We start from the raw sequence: 16,841 nt of genomic DNA on the forward strand, positions 1-16,841 counted from the left end.
CGCCGCCCGGCCCGCGCGGCCTTGCTTCGGCCGCGGCCTCCGGGACGGGCCGCCGGCTCCGCCCGGGCGGCCAGCCGCGGGACGGCTCCCCTCCGCCGGACGCCGCGCAAACCTCACCCCCGCGGCCGCCCAGCACGCCGGGGCGCCGCGGCTAGCCCGGCCTAGCCCCGCGCCACCGCGGCCTTGCAGCGGGCCCATCCCCGCTCCCCGGCGGGACAATGGCCACGGGGCGCCCGCACGCCAACGGCCGCCGGGGCCGCCCCTCGGCGCCGGCCGCCTCCCGCCACCGCCGGGCCCGCCGCGGCTCCCGGCGCCCCGCCCCGCCCCGCCCTTCCCCTCCCGCCGCCCCCAGCAGCCCCCGCGGCGCCCCGGCCCCGCCGCCGCCCGGCTCGCAGCGCCCGAGCCGCCGGCAGTTGCGAACCTGCCGCCGTGCGCGGCCCGCCGGGCGCCGCGGCCTGCGGGCGGCCGCTGGTTGGCGGCGGGGGGACACGTGAGGGGGGAGGGGGCAGCGGCGGCGGCAGGAGTTTCCCCGACAGCTGGAGGTTGCGGCGGCGGCTCCTCCTCCCCGGGTCCCCGTTAGAGCCCGGAGACCCCCCGCGCTCGTCCTTATTGACAAACACACAAAGGGCCGCGCCGGGGCCGTGTCTGGAGCCGGCATGGGAGACAAGAAGAGCCCGACCAGGTAGGGGCAGCGGCGGCGGCGGCACCTTCTCCTTTCCCCGGGCCCTCTCCGCCGCGGCCGGGTGCGCGGAGCCGGCGGCGATGGCGGCCGGCCGGGCGCCCCCGGGGGGGAGGCGGCGGCGTGAGGGCGTCGCGCCCAGCGTTGCCCCTGGCGCGCGTGTGTCTCCGCAGGCCGAAGCGGCAGCCGAAACCCTCCTCGGACGAGGGCTACTGGGACTGCAGCGTCTGCACCTTCCGCAACAGCGCCGAGGCCTTCAAGTGCATGATGTGCGACGTGAGGAAGGGCACCTCCACACGGTGGGTCGCCGGCGGCGGCTGAGGGGAAGCGGGGGCAGCCGCTGGGCGGCTTCGCGCCGCCCCGGGGTGTGAGGGAGGGCGGCTGTGACAGGAATCGGGTCGCATTTACCGGGGAGCTCCGGCCAGGGGGAGGGGTTGTCGCCGTCTTCTCGCCCCCGGCCCGGGGCTCCCCGGTAGACGTGACCCAAGCCGGGGAGCGGTGCGCCGGCATGTGTGGAAACAGAAATAAATACCAGGAAGGGCATAATTGCTGTACAACCTAACCCCGGAGAGGCCGTGCCCCTCGCATGAAGAGCCATGGGGTGTGCCTGCTAAGACGCTCACCCTTTAATGTTGGGGTTTTTTTCTTCTAAACTCATTTTTTCTACGAGTTTAACTTTGTCTCATAAATGCTCCCTTCTTATTATTACTATAATTATTTTAATCCACACTTCATCACAGGACATCACTGTGCAGGTTTCTGGGGGGCGGTAGGGGCGGTGAATAACCCTTGGCTGTTTAGGGAGGAATTGTTGATTAGCTGAATTACGCCGTGTGGAAGTGCCACCCTGTGTATCCCTGACTTCGCAGGAGGACCTTTCTCTGTGCATCATCAGAAAGCTTGTCGTGGATTACCTGGTTCCTGTGTCTGTCAGTGTTTTTCAGCATCGTGGCTTAAATGTGCGTGCTTGGGGAACGGAGGCTTTTTATAAAACTGACAGGAGTGTGCTTGTAGCCATTGCGTGCTAACCGAAGAGAATATTGTTAAAGAATCCTTTGTTATGGATAGCATACCTATGGGTTAATCCCGTCAGCAGGAGAAGTTTTAAGTGGCAATAAAAGTTGCAGTCCTATCAAAAGCAGTAATTACATTGTAGATGCTGGTCAAAGCCGTGCTGAATATGACTTGCAACAAATGTTACATGTTTGAAATTTTAAGTGCAAGCTTGGGTCCAATTACTTGACAAAAAGGATTCTTCTTTATTTCTGGAGTTGATTCCCTAGACTTCTGAAAACCACAATTAATGTTGAAAGACTTCTCATAACTTCAGTTTTGAATACTAGCTGATTTTTAAATTTTTTTTTTTACTCAAGGAAATCAGTGAGGTAAATGCTCTTGAGAGGAATTGCATCTGCCACGTATAGTGTGGTTTCCAGTTACAACGATGGCATTGTGTTTCTATCATAGGTAAATGTGTGCAGATTGGTAATATCCAGCAAAATAATACTGCTGAAATAACGAATGCAAAATCTTTAGAACAGCACAAATAAAACCTCTGTAACCTATAGTCAATTTGATAGGCAAAGTCAGTTTAAAGTTATGTTTTGTTGCATTGGAAACTCATTTGGATCAAAGCACTAAAACTTAAAAAAACCAAACCCCCACCCCCCCCACCCCCCCCACCCACCCCCCGAGCTGTGGTTGATACATTGGGGTTGGGTTCTCTACTTAAACTCTGAAACAATGTGTGGCTGAGTAGGTTTATGGGTTTCTTTTTCCCATAAGGTTTAAATGGGTTGCATTTTCACCTGTTTGCAAAGTCCAGGGTTTACACATGGCATGAGATAAATACAGTTTGAGGTTTTAAGTCAGGCAGTTTTTGGCCCCAAGTCTGAAATTAGAATTGAGCTAGTAAGTAGACCTTTGTGTCTACAGAGAGAATCATTGGGGTGCCAAAGAGACACGAAAGGCCATTTGGATAGATTTTTTTTTTTTTTTTTTTTTTTTTTTTTTTGTGAAGGAGCTGGGGTCCAATAGACCAAATTGGAGCCTTGTTGAAACATTTGCTGGTACTGCCTATATAAATGTATTTTATCAATGTTGGTCAGAAAAGCAATACTATGGTATTCTGATGACACTGAATTTTTTTTTTTTTGGTCTTCCATTTTGAAGCTTAATGTTAGAGTAAGTTGATGCCTCAGCATGGTTCCTACTATGCAGTGGTTCTTGCTTCAAAATTTCTAGTGTGGTTTTTTTTTTTTTTTACTGATGACAGTTTTGTCTACAGGACACTGTAAAGCACTGTGGTTTTTTTAGTTCAGAGAAATCTGTGGTGTATGGTTTAATATCTGCTTCTGCATGTTGAAATTCACTAAATGTGACCAGATTTGCAGATGGAAAACCAGGCAATTATAGTCAAGTTTAGTGGTTTTGAAGGCCACTGGAAATCAGTTGGAAAGTAGATTAAAACAGTTGTATTTTTTTTTTAATACTAATCATGTACAATTAACTTTAAAGAAATATTTTTGAGATGCAGGGTAGACTTTGTGAGTGTTTTCACTGTTGAATAATTTCTTCTTTCTGAAAGAATTATCTTTTTGCCAGAGGCTACACATGGATTGTGATCTTTGGTGGAACTGTTAAGATTAGTGGAAAAATTCTTAGGACTTCTTGATTATATTTTAATATACTTTTAGACTAAATTTTCAAAGCAGATTGGATCATGGAGTTAAATTAGCTTTGTCCATGGCAGTATCGCCTTGATTTCTTAAACTAGGCTGTGCTTGGATGAGAGATGTCCAAGAGAAATCCTGGATGCTGCAAGAAGGGCTGTAACTGATTCCCAAGGTGGCAGTCTTTACTTTGGGTTAGCACTAAAGGAGAGCCCCAGCATGGTGCCAGTTAAATGTGCCATGAGTCAGATGTAAAACTAAGATCCTATCTGCCAGCTGGAAGTCCCTGTACCTTTTACTGTAAAATCGTTGCCAGACTTTAATTTGGTAACATCGCTTAGAATCTAAATTCTCCCTGTAGATGCGGCTTTCTTATTTACTTTCTAACCTAAATTGTTCTGTATTGTTGCTTGGGTACTGAGAAATTACTATGTCATTCTTGATAGGAGACTGTACTGAATATAGTAATTTTCTATATGTGACCTTTAAAACATTTTGAAATCTTTCTAGATGAAAGATGTTGTATAAATGTAAGGAACCTAGGGCTGTAATAATCATTCCTTACTTGGACAAATCTCCTGCTGAAGTTCATTAGAAGCATGAGTAAGGAATGCTGAATAGAACCCTAACATACTGTGTTGTAGAGGAAACTGGTAACAAACTCTATATTTAGGTTGCCTAATAGTTTCCATTATAAAGAAATTGTATGATCTCTTTGAGAAGCTCTATTGTTTGCAAAAGCCATTGAAGTTTGGCAAGAGGAAGAGTCCTTAGGCTAAATAAGTGGTTTGATTTCCTTGCCCCATGAAATTGTTTAAGTTTTACCGAGACGTAAACACTTGAAAGTCATCATTCCCCCTCTGTCACACGTGTTGTACAGAAAAGTAAAGTAATTGCTAGAACACTGAAAAAGCCCAGACCAGCATCACTGTAAAAGCAACAGTGGCAATGATATTATGCTGGAAACCTGGAAGGGAATTATTTGGCTCCCGGGGAGGTTATACTGGGGTTGCTGAGTTTGGTCTGACTCTCACAATTACTGCTTTGCCAAAAGAAAGTTGCCTCCATGGGCACACTACTGTTTCTTTTCTTTCTTTCTTCCTGCTCTTCATGGCACTGTCTTGAATCAGGAGTACAATACTGGTTGACCTTCAAGAATTGAGCTGGATCCTTAGAACAGTCCTTACTGCAGCAAGTATTTGCTCCAAGTTTGTCTGTCCTTCAATAGCTGTTTGGTTTTTTTGGTTGGTTTTTTTTTTTTGGTGAGTGGTTCTTTTTTTTTTTTTCTTGCCAGCTAACATGGTTAGGCATTGTAATTTAGACGCATTGTAAAGCTGAAGATTAAGAGTTCCAGTGTTGCTGGGAAGAAGCATGCAAGAGGGCAAGCATTCTGTCTAAGGGATGTATGTTTGCTACTCTCTTCTGTTTTCTAGGAGGCTGTGTTACTGCTCCATCATCTCTGTGCTCCATCTTCCTCAGATCATATTAACGCTCTTGTTATTCAGTTAATGACAGCATCCAGATTTAAAATTACCTGTCACTTCACTTTTCTTAATGTGGTTTTTATGCATGCGTATTGTGGTCTGGTCTTTAGTTGCAGGATCCCATTCTTTTTTCCACACTATGATAAACTGCTTCTCCATTCTGTGTGAAGGATGAGCATCCAAGGGAGTGTAGAGAGAGGTACAGGAGGAACTGCAAATCTGGCAGTTTAAACTTTGAAATGCTTGACATAATACTCTGCTGTGTAAATAAAGGAAAAAAGGGGGGCAGGGTGTACGAGATCAATTTCCCCTTTCCAGAGTCGATAGCATTCTGTGTTTTGTTTTGTTATAAATTAGGTAAAAGGACAGTATTCCAAAGGATATTTTCACTAATAGTATTCTCTTAGCTAATAATAGGAGAGGATTTGTTGTACAAAGATGTAACTACTTTATGCTTGTTATGGTTTTATTTAATTTTATTTTTTAGAACTACTTTTACTGCTTGCTTTGAATCCAGTAAAAACTTACTTACCTGCAAATCTATGAGACTTAGTGCACGCTATTCAAACCCAAAGTATTTTTCTTTTGGCAGGGGGTAAGGAGGAAGAATCGGGAGATAAAACAGGTACAAGTGACTCCGGTGAAGTTTAGGGTTTTTTTGGGTTTGTGTTTTGGTTGTTTGGTTGTTGTTTTTTTTTTTTTTTTAGATATTCCTCTCTGATACACATTGGATGAGCTGCTATATGCAATATCATTTATATAAAATAGCCTTTGAAATTTGTAGTCAGAATGAGAAAGTCATCTCAAGTCAGGATGAATTTTTGTGGATATTGGATCCTTAATAATAATAAGGATAGGACTCCTTAATGTCCTATACTGCTGAAGTAGAGACATATATAACCAGCTGAATGGGGGCATGGCTTCCATGTCCTATGCTCTATTGATCTCCATTACTGAATCGTTCCTTTTCTCCCAGCCTAAGGTATGAAAACACAGCTTTAAATCATACCAGACACAGAGACTGAGGTATAAGGAACTGGGGTGCCACCTTTGTACATTTGCTTGATACTTGATCTGTGCTCCTTGATTGTGCCTGTGAGTGTGGCCATTCAGTACGTGCATGTATTTTATAAGCATGTCTGACAGTCTCCTAAATATGAGATACAGGTCTATACTTGAAGCTGTCATGAGTTTGTTTTATGCTTTGAGAAGCATAAATAAAATGTTTAATTTTTTAACTTGGATATCAAGGTCATTTTTCTTCAGAAAATATGTGCAATTTGTTTAGTCATGTACCATCTGGATGTTTATAAGCACAAATCAGTTACATTTAACCAAATCTGGTATTTGTATTTCTGTTGAAATGCAGTACTGCTCAGGACAGAGAGCTGGTACTTATCTTGTATATCTGGTTTAACATGTCTGTTTTACAACAGCTTGTTAAGGACTCTCTCTTCTGCCTTCCAGTATGCAGCCTCTGTGTGCGCACATGCGCATGCGTGTGTCAGGGGGAAGGTTGTGAAGGAGAAAAAGAGGAAGAACCGCCTGTCATGATGATTTTACAGATACATGACTGAATCAAGCTTATCAGACTGAAGAGCTGTTCATTACTTGTGGTAGTTTGGAGAAGGAAATATTTGCAGGAATGAAGTGAGTGGAAAACTCATGTGTATATAATCCATATTTTACCAAACACTGTATTACGAGTTTTACATTTTAGCTGAAATATTAAATTATGGAGAGAAGTGTGAATAAATAATTTTCTTTTGTTCTGTAGATAGCCATCAGGTAGTCTAGTTGTTCTGGACTTCCAGTCTTTTTAAAAGTAACCTTTGGAATTATTTAGGAATTTATTTAGCAATTAGTTTCCCTGAAAAATATAGTGAAATTTAAGAATTTTGTGCACATCAACTTGAATGAGGTTTTGTTTTTCTATATAAAACAATGAATAATTTTTATTGATTGGGGTGGCTCTGTTAGGTGGAGTTTATAGGCATAGCTTGTATAGGCAATAGACAATGCAATGGGCAGCCAATTAAAAGAAGATAAAGGTTATATTTTAGAAAAATAACATAATAGTTGGGTTTGGGCTTTGTTTTCTTGTGGGTTTTTTTGTAAGGTTGTGTTGTTAAGTTTTTGTGGTTTTGAACCTGACAGATACTTTAGTTCATGACTCTAAACAGCTCATGAATAAATGTGCTTTCTTTTTTAAAGCATAAGCTTGGATTTTTGGTTTGATGTTTGGTTTTTTTCTGTAACTTTTTCCCGATGTCTTTTTTTTGGTGTGGGTTTTTTTGTTGGTTTTTTTTCCTTCCCTTTTTTGATGCAGTCTCCCAAGAACACAACAAACAGTATTTAATTCTTTATTGGGCTAAGACACAACAGACCCTGCTTGATCCAAATTAAGACAGTTGATTTAAACCTGTTTTTACTGTTTGCAACATATTGAAAATAGTAGGTACATTAGCAGCCGGTTTTGGACAGAAATTTAGGTAGCTGTCATTGTGACTTGGCCTTCTATGTGTATATACATTATGTAATTAAAGAAACAGACATGGAGCAGAAGGAAACCTATAGCTTTCTGTCTTTGCCTCCTATGAGAGCTAATGATGTCAGAACTGCTGAACAGGAAGAAAAACTTCTTAGCCCTCTGTTTCTAAGACCTTTGATCTGATCATGAATTTAGGAGATACGCTCTCTAGAAGGCCAACTTTGTTAATGGGCACTGCAGGGTCAGAGGTATGTTCTGCTGGTTAAGAATGACTTGTTCAACAGAATTGTATCATAGCCAAGCAAAACAGATTAGCATTTATGTTATAGTTACTAAATTAGTAAAAGCTGTGGATACTCTTGGGTTTATTATAAGGATGGTTCTAGGGAGGCTAACATGTTGCTTGTATTTGTATTTGGCTTGTTGATGTTGCCTTAGGAGCTCAGGATGAAAAAAGTCTTCCAGTGAGTTAGAACCTCTTCTACACTGAAAGAGGATCAATAAACCTGGACAACTTCTAACATAATCTTTGTTCTAACAAGTGTCCAGTGAAGGAGGCTGTAACCCCTTTAGACAGCTTATCTATAATGCCTTTTACCCTTGATGTTTTTTTCCAGGTATGTAACTTTTCTGTTTAATAAGTTGATTTATACTCCCCCTTTCTTCAGTGAATTACCCATGATATTTGTAGTTCTTTGGTTATTGGGTTATGGTTTCCATGTTTGCCCATTTTCTCTCTCTTAAGTCTTTATTACAGAAATAAAAAGTCAGCAGCCCTTTCTTATAGGTGACAGTTTTCTTTAGTTGATACCATGATACTTTATTCTTGACTTTTCAGTTGACACACCTGTTTCTTATAGTAGTAGCCCAGAATAAGGACATACCTTCAGCTGAGTCATTTCTAGTGTAAGGTTTAGTGGGACTGTCCTTTCCAGAATCCTGCTAAATGATGATGTCTGATGTTGGTACTTCCCTGAATGAAGATTTCCTTTTGTGCAATAGTATCATGATGCTGGCTTCTCTGTGCACTGCATCTGCTTGATCCAGTACAGTCTGGTGTCCTTTTGTGTCCCATTATTACTTAGTTAAGGCTTTTTTATGCAATCATGGGGCCTGTGGGGCTTTATGCTGCCTTTCTGAGATGTCATAATTTTGATTTTTGAGTCATCTAAACGCAGGATGGTGTTGGCAGATAGTTTTCACCACCTTTGAGCTTGGTACTGTTTGCTTGTTCTAGTCCTTTTTCCTTTGTCCAAAGCATGATTAAGAATGTTAGCATAACTGAAGAACCTTACTATAAATGCTCTCCTACATCTACAGCTGGTGGCTGCAGAACTGTTAAGAACGAACAAACCAACCCTGATTTTGAACTTAATTCTGCACAACTTTGTCCCAGTCATAGTCCACCTTGAGTGGGAGAATGTTGTTTTTGATTATATCACAAGACAAGACTTGGGACATGTGTTGCTTTTCTACTAGTCACTGGGATGATTCGTCCATTACAGAAACTAGACTGTCAAGTCAGTTTCCTTTATCCTTTAATGCTTCCAATTGTTAAATAATTTTGTTGTAGTATCTTTCCAAAATTTGAGTTAGGCTGAATCATCTTCTACTTTCTTCATTTTTATGTACCCATCTTGTGATTTCTCTTTTACTTTTGTTTGTTTGGTTGGTTTTTATCTTCTGCAGTACTTGATGGTGACTTCCATCTTCCTGTAGTTCTCTAAACAATTTGGTTCCAAGGGTGAATTTCATTGGATGGTGTTGACTGTCATATGTAACATTCAGTAGTCTGGTCTGTTTCTTACTCTGACATGTACTCATATCCCTGTGTTTAATTTGGTTATATGGAATTAAACTTTTGTGTGAAGGCTGAAGCAAAGAAGCCTTTATGCCATTCGATATTTGCTGTCTTTCCGTGTTCGATAATGGATATACTTCTTTCTTTCTATTTCCATGAATTAAGTAATGTCCCGTGGGGCATAAGTAGTGCATGTTTTGATGTGTTTAGCTTTTTTTTTTTTTTTTTTTTTTAGTGGAAATGTCATCTTTGTTTTTAGTGTCACCAGTGGTATTCTTACTCACTGTGTCTTTTCTAGGAAAAATTATTAGCTGTCCTGGACTAAAAGTTACGGGGAATTGAATAAATGCCTACAGTAAGATTAAGTGTGTTAAAAGGGAATTCTGGCTGGTAAGAAGAAGGCTCTTGTATCACCTGTAGAGTGATGAAGAAGTTGCATTTTCTGCCCCGTGACTTTTACGGCAATTTTTCCTTTACTGTTGCGACAGCCCACTATGCCTGCTCCTGTTTAAAACTTGATAAAGTGTCTGTACTTTTCATCTTGAAAGTCAGATTAGGACAGTATGCTTCGCAGAGAATTTTCTCAGAGTATCAAATGATGTCTTGTTGGCTGATAAAGTCAGCTACAAAATACTTTCAAAGTAGGCTAGTGGAACAAAATATAAAGTGTTCATTTTTTATGCTTTCATGCAGTAGCTTATCCTGATTTAAGTAGGACAGAGAGATCCTGAGGATTGTCTGTTCTCTCTGAAGTGCATTCCACTGGTATGTGGTACGTTGATGTAGAGCAGGCTTGAACTTGGAGAGTTCAGCTGCAGAATGTTGTTGGTAGGCTTTTGGCTGGCAAACCTTCCATCAGAAGTCAGACTGAAGACTACAAGATACGACCTTGATGTCTGCTACGAGTTTTTCTTGTTTTCTTAGGAGCTGGGGGGTGGGGAGGAAATGAACAATTGAAGATTTTCCTGTTCTAACTTACTGGAAGTTTAGGACTTATGTTCAAGCACTATGAAGAAATTTAAAGATATTTTATCTGAACTGCATAGTTCAAATGACAGTGCTTGGTAGAAAAAAGTGTGTATGTGTGGGTATTGTTAAAATTTACTTTAAGAATAGAGTTCCTAACTCTAAAAGTGGAAAAAGGTTCATTTGACACATTCAGCGAAAGTAAAGTTGTTTCTTACAGATATTATTGAATTCTTTGATTAGGGTCATGAGCTAGAAGTACTGTAATGGGATAGGAAGGGAAAAAGAAAAGCTCTGGGTTGATGATTATGTGGTATTTTTTAATATTAAGATACATCTTTCCTGAAGAGCATGATGGAATTTTTTATTTTTTTAGAGAAAGTGCGTAGTCTTTTCCCCTATTTAAGGTGGACAGCTTTGTGGGGCTGGCTCTGAATGGAAGAAGTTTCTAGAATACTGCAGCCTTCTGGGAGGATCACCCCCACAGTGCAGAACAAGTAAGATAGGTCAGAAGCAAGCTCTTTACCAACTGGTCACAAAACTAGCTGTGCCAAATTTTCACCACCCTGTTTTGTGCAACAGTAACTGCACTGCTGCATCGGTGTGAACCTCATGTTTTGCATGTGCTTTTTTGCATAGGTGCCAGAAGCATCACATTTTCTACAGGAAGGGGACAGAGGAGCAGCTTGGAGGATCCAATCCTTTGTGGGATTGGAAGTTGGGAGAGGTCAGTTCCCCATGAATCCCAAGGATCTAGGGGTCTAAAAGACTGTAACCACTGCCTTCTCTGCAGACTCCCAAATACTGCCTCCTCAGGGGATGTTGTTAAGGAAATTGAGCTTCCTGACCCCTACTCATATGTAGCACATTGCCACCTAGGAAACATAAATTGGTTATGCTCATGTTTCTCAAACAGGATATTTTCAATATAGCTGTAATTTATGCTGAGCGTCAGTGAACCACAGTTTGTGGCATATGGAGGGAAGAATTTCTAACAAAGTTAGAAAGGTTGAAGCCTTGAAACTGGTTGTTGGAAAAGTATTATTTGATGGCTGCTTTAAAAACTATCTGTGAAGATGAATTTGGGCTTTCTAAAGGTCCTGATACGAGCATTTCTTAGGGCAGACTGTTGTGCACTGTACCAGTTGTCTTCAGGAGGCTTGCTGGCCTCATCTGTTAAATGTCATCTGGAAAATAGGGCATTCCCTTTAAGGGAGTGATTAAATAGGGACACTGCCTCAAGGGGTAGTTTTCTGCACATTTATGCAGTGACTGATAAAACCATATGGGTCTTGTAAGTCTGTTCTAATTGAATCAGCTTTTATTGAAAGACAGAATTGCTAGAAATGCACTGAATGGATGAATTCCAACTAAATGATTCACACTGTAAAACAGCTAGGAATATGAAAGCATTGGAAATCAGAGCTGGCTGAAAGTTAGAATTCAAATATACATAGGATGTGTAGAAATTGCATTGTTAGTCTGCAATATGCATATGGATCTATGTTATGTTTTTCCATACAGACCGCTAGCTCCATTGTTTGCACTGTCATAATTATTCAGGTTTATTATTTGCAGAGGCAGTGTAATATACTGTTAGCACTCTGGGATATGACAGAAGTGATGGTAATGAGAAAAAATAATTTTGGATAACAAGGTAGATTATTGATGTTGAAAATGCATTTAATCATGAACTGCCTCAATGTAGAAATAAAGACTAGGTTCTCACAAGATGGCTTTGTGTGGTGATTAGAGGGAGCATATTCATGTGACACGGCAAGCTAAACATAGTTTAATCTCATAGTTTTTATTCTATGAATAGCTTAATAGACTACTGATGACTGAGGGAGGGTGAGCTGATCTGTGTCAGAATCCAGACTGCTCCTGCTAGTGATTTAATTTAATTGCTAGCAACTATTGTACTTGCGTTACAAGAACTGGTAATAGGAAATATTTTTTGCTTCTCATAATGTGACTTCAACTGCTAAAAATCAGGAGTGGCATCATGAGGTGAACTGCTAGCTTCTGTGTAGACCACAGTTTGCGAGATCTAATTGGTGACAGTGTTTGCAATATGACTTGGTATACAGAATGTTCCTGATTGCCCATTTGCTTTAAATAATATCATTGATGTGCTTATGCAGAAATTAATCACGTTTTTTCTTTTTTTTTCCTTTTCTTTCTTTCTTTGGTATTAGGAGGTAAGCTATGGTCTGGTTGTGCTTGATCACAAAAATCAGCAATGGCAATGGAGCAAATATTTGTGCTGGGGTTTTAGTGAAGTTGAAAAGCGGTTTCCTTTGTTCTGGAATATTGTTTCCTCAGTATTTTGGCAGAACCTAGATGTTCTTGTTGCACAGAGAGCTTGTGGGGTAGTGGTGATAGTCCATTAAAAGATAAACGTGATTTAAAAAACCAATTTTGCTTATGTATCGCATCTAGGAAAAAAAAAGTTAGTTGAAAAATTGTCTGATAGAAGAAAACAAAGTTTGAAAACATTGTAGTTACTAATTTGCAAATATGTGGAAGCATATATTTAAAACTGTTGTGTGCTTTGTGTGTGACAGTTCTCTATTTGGGAATGAGTGTTTTGCATTTGACAAAAGTAGTCTTCCACTATTGAAGTTTGAAAAATATTTCATGCTTTAAATGTTTACTGTGAAACTAGCACTTGAAAAATTCATTGTCATCTTGAGGCACAAAGAAAGATTGGTAAAAAAAGATAGGGAAACGAACAGGCTAAAGATAGGGATTTTTTTTTTTTATAGGCTTCTGTACACTCAGTTTGCACATACTTACACCTTAACAATATGGATTTGTACATAAACTGGAATGGCCTAAAATATAAGACTTAAACTTTTGCCTTCTCACTTGAAGTTTAATAAGATTCTGCCATTCACTATGTCAAATTGACTGTGAACTGCATTATTGCATGAGGACAGTTACTGCAATGACTTCATGCATGTACATGTGTTTCAGTTCTATTGATTTCTTTCTATATTATAAAGAACTTAATAACAATTTCTTGACTCATAGGAAATTCTTCATCTGTGTATTTGTAAGCCATGATAACAAGATTGTGATGCTAAATTAAATTTGGTTCCATTTATTTTATTTAAAGCTGTCAACACCATTGCAATGCCTATCTAAATATAGGCCTTGGCCTTCCAACATTTTTCATGGATTCCTGATCTTTTAAAAAAACCCAATCTTTTTGAAGTTATACTCTGCAGGCAGAGGTCAGCTTAACACAAGGAAGACTCAGGTACCTGTGTATATGTTTAATTTTTCCCTCCTTTTCAGCTGAAGTTGTCTACACTTGCTATTATTAAAGCCAGTTATAGTAGGAGGGAAAAGAGACTCTGGAAGGGGCACAGATGCAAAAATCACTAATGTCATTGTAACTTGTTTTGCAGAAAGAAAAAGGGAGAAAACATGCCTGAGGAAGTGGGAATGTTAAATGCTTGATATTTTTAAAGTAACTCGTTATCAGTATATGAGGGTGGGGGGAGGGGTATAACTATTAAAAAGAATTAACTTGTGGTTGAGAGGAAAGTTTATTTACTTCTTAGTAACTTCTACATAAAGATACTGTGTTACTTGTTACAGCAACTGAATTTGGTGGGGGGGAAAATATTTTCATTCTGGCATCATTTAGACCTGGCATCTACATCATCAGTCCATCATGGAAAAGTCACATTACAAAGCTGCTGGTTGTAACTGTCCTGTCATCTTCAGAATAAAAAGCTGTCTTAAGTTCTACTACAAAGTTACAGTTAAAACTTCGCATAATTAGTGTCTTTTTGAAAACAGCAGGAAGTGTATCATACTATACCCTGTAAATGTTACTGAAATAAATGCCGTAAGAATTGCTCAATACTTTCATACCTAAGTGAAGATATTTTACTAATAATATGTTACAGGAATAGTCTTTCACTTAGAAAAACTTCTACCCAAACCCCCTTTTTCATGTCCTTCTTTTTGTCTGTTTGTTTAAAAAGCTGTTTACTGTAAAATCATGCATTTTTCTAGCTGACTCCCTGTGTACATCTGCTTACTTTGGAGATTAGGAATATCTTTTTAAATTAATTGCTTTAATTATGGTGTTAAGATACATTGGAGAATGTGAACCTTAGTACTTAGAGAAATGAGGACATGTGGTGAAGGAGACTTGAGTAAGGTCTAGCAAGAATATAATGATGAAGTAGAAAGTATGCAAGATAAGCTTTTCTTGAGATTTCAGTAATGACTCTGAACTAGAAAAATGGAGATTAGAGTATTACTGTGGATATCAAGATTTCTATTAGCTTCTTGAGACATTAATATTTAGGATAGAAGTGAATGGAAAATGATCTTCAAATAAATTATAAGATATTTAAAGCCTGTACATCTGTATTGGGAAATGATCCAGTCTAGTAATGAAAGAACAGAGCAGGATTTTAATGATTTGACTTTGTTCTCAACAAGATTTTAATGCACTTAACTGTATTCTGTTTAGACTTTAAAAGACGTTTGATGCAAACATCACCAAAACAAGACTTTTATTACGGTTTGGTTAAACCTAATCCTATTTCTTCCAATAGTTTTGTTTAGCTCACAATGGCATATTGTTAGTTAAGTTACATAAAGTGGAATTTTTTAAGAAAAACAAACAAGTACTACTTTACAGGAGTTTGTCTTTTTGGTTTTGATGACAGATCTGAGAAGTGTTGAGCAAGGTGATCTATAGGCTTACTAGATGCATAGCTCTGTTGAATGAGCATGTGTGGTTTTTCTTGGCGAGATGATATATCAAGTGTCATACTGTCTTTCAAATGCATTCTGAAAACACTCGTGGAAGTGATTTAAACTGTTTCAGTTGTTTTGATGTAGTTTTGGAGAACTTTAGACTACCCAATGTATGAGAGTCTTTTAAGAGCTTTGTGAAATTATCCAGCCAAGTGATACTTAGGAAGGGTTATTTACAAAACTATCTGATTAGGTATCTAATTGTAAGATTTGATATGATTTAGATAAAGAGACCATCGTAATCATCATGAGCTTGGCTTTGTTTGTGTTGTCTGGACGTGAGGAATATATGATAAGATATAAAAATAAAGAAGCAAAGGAGCAATACAGAATATTGAATATCACAACAGTGTGCGTTTCTAATATAGATATCTGAAATAGAGCCCTGTAATTTGAGGTGCAGTACTAAAATTATGCTATGAATTTTCCAGGAATGTATTGACTTCTCTGAAGTAAAATACATGTTACCACACTTTCAAAAATGGTCACTGGAAATGGTCCCCATCCTGTTAGTTTCTGCATAAAGACTGAAGCTGTAAGGAGGAGATGACTAAATTTAATTACTTCCAAGGCCTGTACTCCTTTATCAGGGATTACTCTTATTTCCAGTGGCAATGCACTACAAAATACAGACAACTAAACACTCTCAATCCACCTCCAGTCACAAGAATTAAATTTGCTACCAAATTCTAAAATAATTGAAGGTCTGAAAAACTTAGGCATGTTAACAAGGGTTTCTGAAATCCTTGCTAGATGTGAAGGAATAGCAAAAGCTGGTGGAGGAGGAGTACTAGTTCATGATTGAAATTAGAGTTCCATTTATAAAAAATAGTATCTTAACTCAGTCAAACACACAGAAGTTCCCCAGTAGCAGATGGAAAGGAGACAGGCAAGTTTGCAGGGCATGAGAGAAAGAGAGAGAGGAATACCATTTTTTTCATGACATTGTAAATCTATGATAACATCTAGGTCAACAAACTATGCACAACTTCTGTAGGTTTGCTGTAAAGTAAGAAATTTTAAACTTGGTGCAGAGTAAGCTTAGAAGAGTTTGATAGCAGCTTCTAAAAGCTTGCATTTCAAAAAGAACTCAGAGCCCCCCAAAAAAGAGGGGTGTTGGAGGGAGGACACCAAGGTACAATTAAAGCAGAAATTACTTGTGTCAGGGTAACAGTGTTTTTACAACATGGTCTATATGACTGTAGGTTGTATGCTGTTTTCAGGGATACAACAGTTTTACCAGTCCTGTATGCAGTGTAAACCTGTACTTGATGTGTGTGAGCCTTCCAGTGTGGTTGAATGCCTTAAAAGTCAAGTGTTATCATACCAGAGATAGTATAGAAGACTGTATAGTTTTGGGCAAAACAAAGATTTTCATTGTGAATACTAGTGGACATTGTGGGTTTGTGAAAAACATAGGAAGAGTGATTAATCTTTGAAGTATCCTCTAATTACTTGACTAGAGGTCAGTCTGTGGGGAAAGTATTAGTTTTGAATTTGAGAAGACTGCATTTAAATGCTTTCCTTGCATTTGTTAGTGATTTTGAAAAGTGTCTTAAAATTTTAATGCTCTTTGAATTGTTACAGTAATATAACATGTTCCTGTGCATCACCTTGTTGTCAGAACTGCCTGCAGGAAGGTTCCACAGTAAAGTTGTTTTCTGTCCAAAGTTACTGAGCATTTGCAGTGGCTGAAGAATGCACATAGCTGGTTACTTGGCTTATGCGTGGTACTTTAGATATATTTCTATAGATCTGACTTTATATAGAAGTCGGGGCCAACAGAGCTATCAAAAGAGGCAAGCAGTGTAATTATAGGTAAATGAAAGAAAAGCTTGTGTAATTAAAGTAAGGATGAATGCTTGAACAAAAACCTCTAGCTATCCAAATAGAAACCAGCTGCATTTCAGCATGACTTAAAAGTAGACATTGTGTAACCTTGTATATATAGGATAAGATA

The 16,841-nt window shown here is 39.7% G+C and overlaps 1 protein-coding gene across 1 annotated transcript in view; it reads left to right on the plus strand.

The window, feature by feature from the left end:
• The first annotated feature begins 353 nt into the window (after positions 1 to 353).
• YAF2 (YY1 associated factor 2) overlaps positions 354 to 16,841 on the plus strand; it is a 29,942-nt gene continuing 13,454 nt past the window's right edge. Inside the window, exons 1-2 of the mRNA XM_055807192.1 lie at positions 354 to 682; positions 853 to 978. Coding sequence (XP_055663167.1) covers positions 657 to 682; positions 853 to 978 — 152 coding nt within the window. The 5' untranslated portion in view covers positions 354 to 656. The remainder of the gene's footprint in view (positions 683 to 852; positions 979 to 16,841) is intronic.

Source organism: Falco peregrinus, chromosome 6 (assembly GCF_023634155.1).
Source record: "Falco peregrinus isolate bFalPer1 chromosome 6, bFalPer1.pri, whole genome shotgun sequence".
Lineage (NCBI taxonomy): Eukaryota > Metazoa > Chordata > Aves > Falconiformes > Falconidae > Falco > Falco peregrinus.